Genomic DNA, 16064 nt, shown 5'->3' with positions numbered 1-16064 from the left:
TCCAACTCTTATATTCTAAGTGCTCATGTTACAAGGGATTTTAATTTCCCATTTGACCTTGGAGCATAGTCACTATCAAAGCATAGTTGACTAAACTCTTCATAACATTTTGTTACTGAACAAACTAAGAAAAGTCCAAACATGCACACTCTAAAGCCCACCGATCAAATGTTAAATACTGAGAATACATGTCCTTAAGCAATTGTTTAAGAAAAAGAATCCGCTTTCTTAGTGCTGAGCACTTAATTAGAGATTTCCATTTGAAGCTTGCCCGGCACGAAGCCTCAAATGGCGTGGCGTACACAACGCAATAAACTTCTTAAAAACTAATCAAATAAGCGTCATATCGTATACAGCGACGCTTACGGAAGAGAAATACATGTACGCATACGAAAGAGAATACACCGTATATAGATGTGACAGCTGGCACTGTCACGGGAATGGGAACATGTCACGCTCAAGTGGCCCACTTAGCGGCGCCGTCCAGCGAGTCTCTTGCCCTCCCAAAAATGCGCATTTTAACTCACCGACACACATGACGTCATCATGGTTAGGTTCCTTTAACTCCACATTAAAACCCCAAATGTGGTTCTTTTTATTTCTGTCTGCCATGGATCTACACTGATAAAACTGCATAATTCAACCTTTTTTTTCCACCGTTTGTTGATAAAATACAAACATACGTTGGCACTTGGTGTGTTAATGGCGATTCATACGTTCCCCGTGCCGCTGAGCTGCCCAAAAGAGTTGGAGAAATCACAGGATCTTTCAATATGAGCTTGGAAAAGTAATGAAGGCGGTGAAAGATCCGTGTGAATTAGTTTGATCGGAAGGAGAAAAGAAAGGAAAAGGGGAGGGAGGAATAATGTCCAGGCATTGTCTCCCCGGACAGCTATGCTGGTTTCCCAAAGCTTAAATTTGCAAGGCCACAGTTTTGCTTTTATTTGCCCTTTTTGTTGTTTTATTTCTGGCAAGCACTCTTGTTCAGCATAATCCCCAATGGTTTTATTCCCTCTGATTCCCACAGCCTTTCATTGATTAAACCCGCCCTAAAGTCGACACAGATTCTCTTTGCCTTGGATTTTCTCCGTTTTTAAATCAGGCCCATCTTGTTCCTTTTCAGATCTTCAATGCATATTATATACATCAAATTTGCCCTCTTTGTTTAGAGAGTTTCATTTTGCAACACATCTCATTTTCCCTTTTCGCGCTCTCTCTTCCACTTTCGCGCTCTCTCTTTCATCATGATGATGAATCATGGAATGTGATCCGAAACATTGATGAATAAGATAGCAGCAACTGAGAAGTATTATATACATGTTAGGAGATGATGTGTAGGTGAAAAGAATTATAATTCATGGCTGCCAATGTGGATTTTCATTTTGATCATATGAGCACTACCACTACTACTTCTTCTTGTTCTTCCGTGAGTTCTTTCAATGGGGGAGGATATAGCAGTGGTAGAAGCAGCATAAGTTGTGAAATCGGCTCTATGCCTGATTATGGCAGCATAAACAAACCCCACAAGGCCAATCATGTGGCTTGGGAGGCTATAAGGAGGCTGAGAGCTAAGGATGGGAGTATTGGGATTAGCCACTTTAAGCTTTTGGGTAGATTGGGGAGTGGGGACATTGGGAATGTGTATTTGTGTCAGCTGAGGAGTGATGATGGAGGAGGTGGTCTTTATGCAATGAAGGTGGTGGATAAGGATGCATTGGCCTATAGAGATAAGCTTCAGAGGGCTGAGATGGAGAAACAGATCTTGTCTATGTTGGATCACCCATTTTTGCCTACTCTTTATGCCCATTTTGATGCCTCTCACTATTCTTGCCTTGTCATGGAATTTTGCCCTGGTGGGGACTTGCATTCCCTTCGCCAACGACAGCATCAGAGGCGCTTCAGCTTGAAAGCTGCAAGGTACTATATATAGATGTTCTTATTGTTGTTTTTCATTTTCATTTTGAGCTGAGCAAGTGTAAATGCTCCTAGTGCCTTTCAAAACCATGTCATGGTAACCGAAATGTGGATTTAAGAAGAAGAGTTTTTGATAGTTTAGGGTGCTGATAAGATTTCCAAAATTCGATTGTGTGATAATGGGTTTTAGAACTTCATTGATAATTAGAGGAAAGATGAAATTTTGTTTTTGGAAACACAATTTGAGCCTTTTAGGTCTTGTGTCTTCTTGTATTACTCAAAAGATTGTTTTTTTATTCAATTGTGTATCGTTTTGTATCAGCATTTTATATATTGCATTAAGTATTTCATAACTCATTTCATCACCGCTCTCATCTTCTTGATAATGAATCACTAAATATGTTCCGAAATATAGATACAAAACATAACTAATTTTAAAGAAAACAATTATGTTTTGAATCCTTAATTATTCCACTCTTCTCTTCTTGATAGCGAGCGTGCTCTGAAATGTAGAAACAGAAACATACCCAACTAATTCCAACAAAAAACAATGTTTCAAATGCTCAAAATTCTTTCTTGCTGATTTTTTTTTGTTTGTTATTGCATTCCATTTTCACAGTAATCATTCTACAACGTTCTAATCTATCTCCATGCTCTCAATTGTCTTTTCCCAGCAATTTCCCCAGACCAGCTGTTTAGTATAGACAAAACTCCCACCCCCATTAAAAAAATTTCTGCTTTCAAATCTTTACATGGCAGTTTGCAGTGTCTATTTTGTTGAATTGAAATTTATATACAGAGAGAAGATGCAACGGAAACGTACATTGTGAGAAGATGCAATGGATTCCCAAGTAACCAGCCGTCACAATGTACGTTTTCATTGTATCCTCTGAATACCACTTTGTATAACTCTTCATTAAAAATATCATTTCATTGCTTTCTGTAACTCCGATTCCATCACTGCTCTTCCTGACTTTCTGTATCATCATCTGTGCAAACTCTTACTTTTATGCTGTAAATTATATCATCTCCTTCTCCAAAATAAAGAATTATCTTCCAATTTGATATTTTAGTTGACGAATGATGAGTTGTCTAGCATTCAAGAGATTGTTTGTATTTCATAATTCATTCTTTACAATTCGTAAATCGCTGAAAATTACCAATAAAACTATTAAAGTACTACTTTTATCACGTTAAATCTTTCCTTTCCAGAAATCTCGTCACATAAATAGCATTATGGCCACACATGCAATATCTTATGTATTTCATAATACTTTCTCGAAATCAAATTGACGAACAAATCACTTTAACAGTACTTCAGTTGGAAGTCCAGCTGATCCCAATCTCTAAACTAACAAACTTCAGTTCTTCAACACAGATAGTGGATACGGATAACGTATTAATTTACTTCAGGAGTACAAGATACAAAATTCGATTCCCCTCCATTATATGGTTACTTTTTCTTTAAAATAGTATTTGGTCTATCTAAAAATCTATTTATATATGAATCAAATGGAATTACTGATTTATACATTTGTTTGATTATTTATTTATTTTTTATATGAGTTGTGCCGACCCCGCTAGATCCTGCTGTATCTACTGACAAAAATATATAGTTTTTGATTATATTCATTAACACATTTATATTAAAAAAAAATCTGTCTGAAGATATCAATTAATAAATATATAGTTTTTGATTATATTCAAAAACATATTTATATTAAAAAAAAATCTATGTCTAGAGATAACAATTAAATATATAGTTTTTGATTATATTCATTAACACATTTATATTAAAAAATTCTATGTAAAAGACATGTATAGATATCAAATAAGAAACTTTATTTAAGGAATCTAACTTTTGTTTTATATTTTCTTTTATTCTTGTTGCTTTTGTTTAGACAATAAAAACAAATTTAATCCAAATTGTGAGTGTTTATCCATTAATAAAAAAATAAGAAGAGTTTTAAAAAACAATCAAAGTTCCTCTGCAAAATTTAAGTTTCGGATTGTCCTATAGACTTCTCCATCTAAATTTTTGGAAATTCTTTTATACAATTAAATTAAATTATTTTTATTTCTGTCTTTCACAGTTTGACAGTCCAAATAATGCATGTCATGAATGTATCTGTTATGACTTAGATTAATTATCCATTATAGTATTGATTTAAGAATTAATGGTCAATTAATTTCTATCATACAAGAAGTTAATTTGACTCACTAGAATATACTGACCTCCCTCTAATTCTATTAGAACATCCATTGCCCTAACTATCAATATATTATACCATCAATATTAAACATGAATTAAATTACCTTTTCCATCACACTAAATTATGGATTCAGCTATTCTCCCAACAAATTGTACCATTGACTAAACTAAATTTTAGTTTCAGCATTTGATCCATTTTGTGTGGAGATTAGCGAGCACCCCAAATTATGACTAACATGATAATTTCAGGTTCTATGCAGCCGAAGTTGTAGTGGCGCTGGAGTACCTCCACATGATGGGAATAATATACAGAGATTTGAAACCAGAGAACATTCTGGTAAGAGAAGACGGGCATATAATGCTCTCAGACTTCGACCTCTCTCTCAAATGTGACGCCTTTGATCTCTCCTTACAGAACACATCATCATCATCATCATTCCCAGGCACTCCATCGACGTGCAGCAGTATCGAACCCGTGATCTCCTGCTTCTACCAATCACCCCATGAAAAGAGCAAAGGAGGGGAAGTGAAGAAGAAGAAGAAGAATATAGTGGAACTGGTGGCAGAGCCCAACGAAGCCCGGTCGAAGTCCTTCGTCGGAACGCACGAATATCTGGCACCGGAAATAATCTCCGGCCAAGGCCACGGCAGCGCCGTCGATTGGTACACGTTGGGAATATTCATCTACGAGCTTATCTACGGCGCAACTCCCTTCAAGGGAGCCAACAACGAGATGACACTTGTCAACATCCTCACCCAGCCCTTGCGATTCCCGGATCTGAAGGCTTCTTCGGCGGATGACGTGGAGGGCCTTTACATGGCGGCGGATATTATCAAGAAGTTGCTGGTCAGGGATCCCCGCTGCCGCCTGGGTTCGAGTCGCGGGGCTGCCGATATAAAGAGGCATCCTTTCTTTAAAGGCATCAATTGGGCTCTCATCCGCTCCATGTCTCCTCCAGAAGTTCCTGCAATTCACATGAGAAGCCTCCGAGTCGAGAAAAGGAATACGCATGCTTACCAACAACAACAGCTGCCTCCACATTTTGATTATTTCTGATGTAAAAGATACAAGATGTTTCTGTAAACTTTTAAGTCGAATAATGCAGAATTTTCCATATTGTACAGAGGGACTTATTTACCAAGCATAACTCGAAGGCTCTATTTGTTTAGTTCATATTTTTCTGGATTAGATTATATACATTTTTTTATTGTTAATGTTTGGGGTCAAATTATTCTACAATTTATCACTTACAAAATTGTTTCGATTTGTACCTTTCTATTTCTCAGAAGGTAATCTAAAAATAACAATAATCTAAAAAGTAATACATTTTCATAATTCATAAGATTATCTGAAGTTTCTTTTGGATTCAATTGTGTAGATGTTCAAAGCTATCAGATTTCCACAATCCATGAATATGGTATATGATTTGTGGGAAAGATTGTGTAAGAATTTTTTCATCAACGTTTCAGATCACACTACATGATCCATCATCATGATTGTGTAGATGTTTTTATCAAATTTTCAATCACATTAGAGTGTGATTTGAAAAGGTGATACGCAAACATTTACATAATCAAATCTAGAAGAACAATTATCTGAACCAAACAGCAAACTGAACTATAAGTGGTCTTACTACATTTATTCAGAATGTGACGTTACGTGACTTAATAATTGATAAATTGGCACAACATCAAGATAACAGAGTCCCAAAAATTGATGCAAAAATATTTACACAGTTAAATTAGAAAAAAAATTCAGATGAACAATGATATAATCAAATAGCTTATAACCAAACTATGATAACTCTTACTATTCTTACTTCTACTCAGAATGTGATCTCACCTGATTCAAAAGATTGATACATTTACACAATTTAATCTAAAAATAACAATGATCTCAACTAAACTGCTAACCAAACTACCACAACTCTTATAACTCTATTTACTCAAGATGTAATAACATGCAATTTGGAGTATAAGATTAAGCATAGTTTGAAGTTAATTGTTTCCTATTTTTTCAAAAAAGATTAGATAGAGTGAATTTTTTATGGTCAATGTGGGGAAGCTTATTTATCTTTTTAGTTTAGTGGCTTTCTTTGTCTTTGGTTTCATTGGGGTTGTTTTATTTGATTTAAGCTATTTAATAGACTAAATTTTATGATATTTTATTTTTCACTTTTACAAATTCTTTTAAATTTCTAGGTAGAGGCCAGTAGTAGCAGTTACAGTTATCTATTTATTTTAAGTTCTTAAATAGTACATTAGATTTCATATTATTTTGTAGTTATCTTTTTATATCATTTATTGCTTATAGCTATTGTTTTTGTGATTTAATTACTTATTATTATTTTTTAATTTCTACTTGAAAATTCAATCTTTTGTATTTGTTATCTTTATATATGACTTAATTCTTTATAACTATTGTCTTAACTTCTAAATAATGAATAAAAATAATCATTTCCATCAATATTCCCTTAAACAACTAAAACATTTGCATTATAATACAAACAAACAAAATCAACACAATTATCTTCCAATATATGAACCCTAATTAGAAGAGTGATATACTTATTTATATTTAGAATGTGACCCCACGGTATAAGATGGCAGAGCAATGATCTGAAATAAGAATTTTGGAAAATTTGAGATCATTATGTCTCAAACGTCAATCATTTAACAGAAAATATCTTTGTCGTTTGTTAACGGAGAATTAGCACGTGACTCACATAAAGCCATCTGGTCAACTCCGCGCAAGCTGCTTAAGATGGAAAGTATCTTGGCTAATTGATATTGCCAAAAATGGCAGCTCTAATAAAACAAAACAACTTTCCTTTTGCTTTGGCTAATTGATATTGCCAAATATGGCACTTCTTGTAAAACAAAACAACTTTTCGTTTCCTTTGTTTTCATATATATTTAAGAGGAAATATCACAAGCTATGTAACTAACTTTCTTGTGTTGTTTGTTTGATTAGGTGTTGAATAAAGCACTACATGATAGTTGAGAACAAATGCAATGAATTGTACATTTCATAATAATAATGATTAAGGTTAAATTTCATGGGCTTTGGTTGACACCAAACAATGTTGATGTGCTCATAATCATCATGAGCAAGGATAGAATGATCTCGATGCCATACAAAGTTGCATATGCATTTTACTCCAACCAATATTCTTCTCACACCTAACTTTAAGGTTAGGTTCCAAAGCCTAGAGCATAGTAAAGTTAGTTGGAAGAGGAATGGATGATATATATATATATATATATATATATATATATATATATATATATATATATATCATCCATTCCTCTTCCAACGAATATATCAAAATATGAGATATTTTCATTATAAATTTGAGAAGCAACTAAGTTCTACTTATTTATTTTTGAGGTTGTGAAAATTTCATTTACTATATTTTTTTTATATCAAACTATATAGAATATTTTATCATAATCATGAGAAATATTTAGTTCTAATTATTCATTTTTAAGTTGTGAATATTCTATTTGTAATATATTTGTTAAAATTGTGAGGGACATTTCATCAAAAACATGACAAGTGTTGAGTTCTACTCATTCATTTTAGGTTGTGAATATTTAATTTGTTGTAACTTTGTTCGAATTATTAATAAGAAGTGTTAAGCTCTACTCGTTTAGTTTAGGTAATGGATATTCTATTTCTTATAGATATTTTTTCCAAACTATGTGTGACATTTGACATTACACAAATCTGCAATTGAGTAAGAGAAAAATTAAATTCAAGTTTTGAATAAGGGTGGAAAAATTCTTTGCAACTCAAACTAGTTTCCTATCTTTCAAGGAGGCCTTCCCATGAGTGGGAGGCCATCCTCCTTCATTACTACCCTACATTTTCACTTATTCTTCTTAAGGATTATATGGGATATGGGTCACTGGAGGAGGACATTCTCAATCTTGATAGGGTTACTATGTCTTCAAGCAGTGTTAGGGCTAAGACTCTTCAATAGTAGTATGAAGAATTGAGAAGTCCCAAGTGACACTAGATTTGTATGATAGAAGCCCTCAAAATAATTGGCTAGATATGGTGACAAAATAAGTAAAATTAAAGTGTTTGATACCACTATTATTATTCTCAAATAAAATCTCCAAATGGCTATGATAATAAATGATGAAAAGACTAGGCTTAAAGATACAACCATTTTTCTCATAGATCAAGATGTTTCCAACTCACCTCATAATTTTATAAATGACGTACTTTGAAATGTATAGCATAAGGGACTATGGTTTCAGTTTTCCTTCTGTAGAATGGTTTAAAAGGGTTTTTTCTTATTTTTATAATAACCCTACAAGATAGAAAGAAATTGTTAGATGAAAATTTTGGAATATGGTTTCCTACTATTTAGAGCCCTAAGTTGGTCCCCTAATGTAAATCATAATGAGGTTCTTATGCTTTCATTCCCTAGAGGGATAGTCATCCATAATGTCCCCCAATTTATCTAGAATTTGATTCCTAAATCTTTTAAATCCATTGTTGATGTCCTCAACATGGATGAGTCTATTGAAAATTAGTTAATGGAGATATGTAATTGTTGTCATTTATGGCAAGACATGATGTACATGCCTACAAGAAACCTTAGAAATAAAGATACTTACCTTTTGGTACTCAGAAAATTGTCTAAATATGAATTTGGTATACAACAATGTATTGTTTTGTTTGTAACTTGTTGCTGATGTCATCTAATGACTAGCGAAGTTAGATGGAGATAATATACATGTTGATGATGACGTGTATAACCTCTAAAGTCAGTATGAACTGCATGGAAAAGAGATATTTGTGTTTTAATGAAATAGGATAGAAAAATTAAAGGAAAGGAATTATTTTGCATATCTTGCTCTCTTTTCATCCTGATGATGGATCATGTAGTGTGATTCAAAAAGTTGATGGTAAAAATCTTTACACAATTGAACCCAAAAACAAATCTATATTATATTTTGTTTACAAAAAATTTACTTGTCATATTAGGGCTGACATCCTAGATGTTTACTCTAAGTTGGAAAAGTGTATTAATATGGTCTTAGCTGACCTAGCAACAATTTGTGTAAAGACATGGTATTTATGCAAAGGACATCTTGCGATGAGAAGTGGAATTGTGATGCAAATTGTGCGAGTATTGTGATATGCGAACTTACTATGAAAGTGATATATGTGAAGTTTGTGAAGCTATTTTGTGATCTAAGATTGAACTGAGAAATAATCTATTCCAAAAAGTATGATTACTTGTTTAGGCAGTGAGCTCTTCTTGTAATTGGAAGTGCATGTTTGGGTAGTGGGCTCATCTTGCATCTACTATACTACAACTCCTAATAGGGATTTAAAGTCTCCTAACAGGGACTCTCTATACTAAATTTTCTCATAGACTCCTAATAGGGTCCATCCTATAACAAGGAAATTATATATCAATATATTATCTAGTGGGTATCATCCCCATCGGGGTTTTCCCTTGGCCAGGGTTTCCCTAGTTAACAAGATATGGTGTTACGAGTTATATTTGTGCATGGTTACTGTTATTGTTCAACATTACTTTATTACTTTGTTATGTATAGTTTAAAGTAAGAAATAATATCCAGTTGGCAACTAAAGTTTGTAGATTATTTATTCTCCCCCCCCCCCCCCCCACACACACACACCAAGTAATTCCTATTTCTAACAATTGGTATTAGAGCATAGTTACTCAGAAAAGACTTAATAGCTCGAGTAAGATACCTATGGATATGGAACAGTTGATGAAGAACCTTGAAGAGGCACTTGAATAAATTGATCTCCTTACTGAAGAAAGAGATAAGCTAAAGGATATACATGAAGACTCTAAAGTACACATTGGACAATTGAAGGAAAAGATTGAACATCTCAAATCCAAGCCTAAATCTATTGAATCTAAAACTAGTGATGATGATTACTCAAAACTAAAGATAGAGTACAAGGTCTTGAAGCATGAATTGAAGATTATGAATCTAAAGTTAACTATGACGAGTGATCATAGAAAAATTAAAATTGATTTGAAGATTGAGAATGTAGATCTTAGAGCAAGTCTAGCAAATAAGACATTTGAGTTTGAAACATTAAAAGAAGATCATGAAGAACTTCATAAGTACAATACTATTGTGAAAGGTGAACTAACTCAGTGCAAGAAACAACTTGAGAAGCTTTATTCTAGCATATAAAAGCTTGATGATTAAATGTCAATATAGAGACCTACTTATGATAAGACTGGTCTTCGTTATCTATTTAACACATATGCAAAGAAACCTCAGATTAGATTAGATCCCAAAGAAAAAGATAAATCTGACGATAAGAATGAATCCAGTCAATCTTCTGATAAACCTAGAGAAGTTGAACAAGATAAGGAAGTTGAAATTTTGGATGAACCAAAGCAAGTGGAATCTCCTAAGGAAACTAGGTATGAATTTAGAGGTAAGTGTTTTTCATGTAATGAAATAGGTCATATGAAAAGAGCTTGTACAAATAAGTCATTTAATCATGTTAAGGATTTTTACTGTCATAATTGTCATGGTATGGGTCATAAAGAAATTGATTGTAGGAAACTTAAGTATGATAATAATAGAAGGAATAGTAGAATATCTAGAAATACGAACCCTGTAGATAGAAGAAGATCTAATGAATGGACATCAAGAGAACAAAGACCTTATGAGGAAAGAAGACAGATCGTGTGTTACAAGTGTAACAACTTTGAACACATAGTTCAAAATTGTCATGCACCTGATGATCAACAAAATCCTAGTTATGCAACAACTTTAGACATACAATAAAGTATTGAAGAATGGAAAAAAACTTCAGAGATAGAAGAAACAATGGAAGAAACTTTGGAAATAGAAGAAATGATTGAAGAAACATCAGAAATGATAGAAGGAACCATGAGAGGAACTTTGAAAGTAACAAAGACAATGAGGAATAATGAAATGTAGTCAGCGAACTTTGAGAAGAACTCAATGAGGCATTTGTAAAAGGATCAGATATCTTTAAAGAAAAGCTAGAAGATGATGAGATAGGAAGATCGAAGTCAGTTATTGAGTTTGATTCAACTAAGTTGAATTAAGCTTGTTCACAACATGTCAATTTGTAACTTCACTTAGAGATCGAGGTATGGGTAGTGAAGTTGGGAAAAGGTGTATCGAGATAAGTTTATATTGTATCTAAGCTCACTTGTAATTTGGAGCTTATCTAAACTAGTTACAAAGGAATTAAGATTTAATGTTATTATAGAGAAAGTCAATTCTGTAGCAGAAGATGAAAACTATGTTCCTACTAAGAATTTCATGGAGCAAAGTTCTATGGAGCTTTGTCATGATGAAAGGAAGCTATGGAAAACTTTGGGTAGCATCTGAAGATAGGATAGAAGATCTTGAGTAGATATTTGATTACAAAATATAATTGACAGCTTTTTCGTATTTGCAAAGTATGCAAATAATGAAAATTCAAGTTGAAGGAATAAAATGCAGTACAGACTTGATTACTACTTCATTGCAATTACATCCAAAGCAGAGATCACTCATAAGTGACTTACTAAGGCATTTTTGAAGCAAATCTTATTTTCTAAAAGAGTTATTTTATCATTTATCCACATAATTTATTTGATAAAAGTTCATATTTGTTAGAAGCATGGATATGTTTGTAATTCATAATGTTGAGAATGAGGATAGACCTAAGTTGAAGATTTGTTTTGTGAAATCTATAGAAGGAAATCCTAATTCAACATTATCCATTGCGCCAAACAATGTAGTTTATTTGGAAGATGTAGGAAATTATCTTAACAATTTGTTTGAATCTATTAGAAGTGAGTATATGAACAAGGATATGGAATTATTCTTTAACCACGATATGACTATGAAGCCCAGATTTGAACATTTGAAGGAACTAGACTTGTTCACATATCATTTCTACTAAGAATTGGACACAGATGAATGGACATAGATGATACTAAGCAGAATACATGATGGGAAACTATGGATGGAGGATAGTGTAGTTGATATTTTAGCCGACCTTATACATGAGGTAAATGGTCATAGTAAACAAGGCAGTGTACCTATAGGTGAGAAATTGGTTAAGAAGAAAGTTTAGAGTTATACCAAAGAATTCTATAATGGAAAGGCCATGGTAATCAAAACCATTAAACAAGATCACATAAGATTCCTCAGTAGAATCATTGCCTACTCTGTATGTGCAAGTTCAAAGATTGATGAATTGTTAGCCAGATTCATTTATGCAACCTATAAGATATGTGTCTAGAAGGAACAAGCTAACCTTAGTGAAATACTAAGAATGCAACTTCTGGAGTTCTTGAGAACCTAAAAAAGATCAAAAGGACTAAGAATGGTGTGTTTAGATTTCAGTACTGATTAATCACATATTCTTTCATGTGCTTAAAAGATTTCCATATTTATCAGTTATAGAGATATTGAGCAGTGATAGATGTACAATGGAGAAGATCATAGATATATGTAGAAGACATCCAACAGATAATATTTTAGATAGTTGGAATTTGACTGTAAAGACATTTCAGATGAAATGAGATATAGATTCAGAATTGCACCTGCAATTGTAGACAAATTTAAGGAAGATATTTGTGTTATGATTGATATAGATTTTACTTATATTCAAGCAATAGAACCTCAGGAAACATTTCTTAATCCCTTAGGTTATGAATTGAGTGATGAAACAATAGTTAGATACATTGATTTATTGCTGAAATTAGAGAAGGACCAAGTTGAATATAGATTGGAACATATGATGAGATTACCCATTCAACTCATCAGTCATCTTGGAGAAGGCATCTCACAAGAAGATAGAAAAAATAATGAAGAAAGCCTTATCAAAGGCTGATATGACTGGTAGTGAGTCACAAGTAGTTAGGCAAACCATGAAGCAAGGTATACTGAATGTGCAACCTTTGTTAATGTCTATTGCAGAGACATCTTTAGAAAAGAGCATTCCTTATGTAGCAGTGTCTGATGTTTAGCCAAGTAAGCCAAAGAGAAAATCTAAGAGATCAGTGGAAGCTCTGACCACAAAGACTAAAAGGGCCAAGCAACAAGCCATTGGACCAAGAAAGAGACAAAAGACATTGTTGACAATTGTTGATTCTAGTGAAGAAGAAGCAAAATAAGAAATTAAATAGACATAAAAGATAATGACTTCTAAGAAATCAGTAGGAAAAGCTCAACAACCCTGGAAGGGGAAGATAGAGAAGATAAACTCAGCTATTGCTAATGAAGGAAACTTTATTCCTATGGACAAATTTTATGATTTATATAACAATTTTGAGAAAGATTAAATTGATATCTCTACTGTGAGATAAATTATAGATAATAATTTGAAGCTCAAGTATATTGAAGGCACAATAAACCAAAATGTCTATGAAAAACTTATTGAGTAGAAGGCATTAGCTAGAGAAGAGGACATAGAACTTCAGAAGTCTATGATTAGAAAAATATGCAAGACTAATGATGAAGAAGAAGTTAAGAGATTGTTAAACAATCTAGTGCATTACTTAAGAAACAAAGTAAGACTATTTCTGTTTATGGTAGGTAGGAAAGATAAGATAAGAAGTAAAACTGCATGCACCATAAGTCAAATGTTGACAGAATCTAAAGCAACATCTTCAGTAGCACCCAAAACCTTGGAAGTGTCAATGAGCAGTGACATAATGCAGATAGATTAGACCAATGTTACCATTAACATTGATTAAACAAATCTATTTGAAGGTTCTAAATAGAATGAACCACATACTGAGGATATTGAAGAACAATTGAGACAAATTGAAGAGGAGAAGAGGTTACTAGAAGAAGAGAAATAGAAAATAGAAGAGGCCAAGCATAAATTGGTTGAAGATGAGATGAAAAGGAAAGTAGACGAAGAAAAGAATAGAGTAGTTGAAGAAGAAATGAAAAGTAAAATAGAAGAAGATGAGAAGAAGAGATTAGAAGAGGAAGAGAAGAAAGAAAAAGAAAGAAAGAAAAGGGAAGAGAAAGAGGAAGAAGAAAGAAGAGTCAAAGAGGCAATTGAAAATAAGAAAAGGGAAGATGACATTAAACCTTCTAGTTCATCTACTCCACTTTCACTTGCTCACCTAGCAACTGATAATGATGATCAAATTGACTTGATCTCATCTTTGTCAAAACTTATTCAAAAGAACAAGATAGTGAAGAGCCTACAGAGAACCTTGATGGAGGTTACTAATAGATTACACAGTACTCTGGTAGTGTAGCACATAGAGGTAGATCTAGAACAGAGGGCATAGGAAGTGCTAAAGTCTTTTGATGAATAATTCACAAATTTGTTGAATGTTATAGAATCTAAGACACAAATCTCACATAATGCTAACTTGTTTAGCACCATTTGTCAAAATATTAAGAATGATTTGATAAATCTTGATAGTTGTATCAAGGAACTTTAGAAGTGTCAACATGATGGCAAGATAATGTACATTAAGTGTACTCTATCTCATAAATTGATTAAGGATATTGATAGTCAAATTGGAGGAAAAGTGAGTGAGCTAGAGGCTCTATCTAGCCAATTACAACATCCTGCTAGTAAAATTGATGATTTTGAAGGGCAAGTGGCTAGTATTTAAAGTGATATCATGAAACTAGAACTTCAGAAGGAAATTTTTTTGAAGAGAGTATTAGATTTCAGAGAGTCTATTGCTCTGAAAATATCTTTTGTTGAGAAAAAGTTGGAGGAATGTGTCAAGGCCAAGGAGACTTATTCTAACTTTTTATACTCCGACCTTAATGCAGTTGCAATTGCATCATATGCCTTATGTACAATTCTCACCTCTGTTGAAGAAGCTAAAGATACATAGACTAAAGATATGGATAGTCTAAAATAAAATTTTGATGATTGCATGAAGATACTATCAGTTTAAGGAAGATGTTTAAAGAGATTTTGACAGCAAATGAACAATTTTTGGACAGTTTTTGACATTTTAACCTTTGTCATTGTTGTCAAATGGGGAGAAGTACATAAGAAAATTGTAATTCATGTAAATATTTAATTATGAAATCATATTGTAAGGGGGAGCATGTGTAAGATGGACAAATTGTAATAAATGTAATGTTAATGTGTTATTTATTTAAGTTTTTGATACAAGTAGCCAATTTTCCCTATTTTGTTGCCATCAATGACAAAGGGGGAGATTTTTGACAATTGGCTAATGAAGATATGTAATTATTTTCATTTGTGGCAACACATGATGTACATGCCTACAGGAAACCTCAGAAATAAAAATACTTAGCTTTTGGTACTCAGAAAATTGTCTAAGTCTAAATTTGGTATACAACAGTGTATTGTTTTGTTTGTAACTTGTTGTTGATGACATATTATGATTAGTGAAGTTAGTTGGAGACAATATACATGTTGATGATGATGTGTATAACCTCAAAAATTAGTATAGATTGTACAGAAAGGAGATATTTGTGTTTTAATGAAATAGGACAGTGGAATTAAAGGAACAAAATTATTTTGTTTACAAAATAATCACTTGTCTAATTAGGGCTGACATCCTAGATGTTTACTCTAAGTTGGAAAAGTGTATTATGGTCTTAGTTGACTTAGTAGCAATTTGTGTAAAGGCATGGTATTTATGCAAAGGACATCTTGCAATTAGAAGTGGAATTGTGATGCAAATTGTGCGAGTATTGTGATATGCAAACTTAAGTATTGTGAAAGAAATATATGCAAAGTTTGTGAAGCTATTTTGTGATCCCAGATTGAATTGAGAAAGAATTTATTCCAAAAATTTTGATTATTTGTTTGGGCAATGAACTCTTCTTGTAATTGGAAGTGCATGTTTTGGCAGTGGGCTCATCTTGCATCTACTGTACTACAAATCCTAATAGGGTTGGAATCTCCTAATAGGGATTCAAAGTCTCCTAATAGGGA

The 16064-nt window shown here is 33.0% G+C and overlaps 1 protein-coding gene across 1 annotated transcript; it reads left to right on the top strand.

The window, feature by feature from the left end:
- Positions 1-601: 601 nt before the first annotated feature.
- On the top strand, positions 602-5250 carry LOC149538464 (protein kinase PINOID 2-like). The gene is made up of 2 exons (XM_089799787.1): positions 602-1917; positions 4376-5250. The coding sequence occupies exons 1-2, from the start codon at positions 1358-1360 to the stop codon at positions 5181-5183; spliced, it is 1368 nt and encodes a 455-aa protein (XP_089655913.1). The 5' UTR covers positions 602-1357; the 3' UTR covers positions 5184-5250.
- Positions 5251-16064: the final 10814 nt, after the last annotated feature.

The sequence above is a fragment of the Cupressus sempervirens genome, chromosome 9 (genome assembly GCF_028749045.1).
Source record: "Cupressus sempervirens isolate cs-2001-9-10 chromosome 9, ASM2874904v1, whole genome shotgun sequence".
Taxonomy (NCBI): domain Eukaryota; kingdom Viridiplantae; phylum Streptophyta; class Pinopsida; order Cupressales; family Cupressaceae; genus Cupressus; species Cupressus sempervirens.
Note: the sequence above shows the minus strand (reverse complement) of the source record. Positions and strands in the feature narration are given on the sequence as shown.

What these genes read in the sequence shown, in the direction of transcription:
- LOC149538464 (XM_089799787.1), top strand. Translation starts at nt 1,358, where the DNA reads ATGGCTGCCAATGTGGATTTTCATTTTGATCATATGAGCACTACCACT. An exon ending in TTCAGCTTGAAAGCTGCAAG is followed by an intron (nt 1,918 to 4,375) that starts GTACTATATATA and finishes TGATAATTTCAG; the next exon opens with GTTCTATGCAGCCGAAGTTG.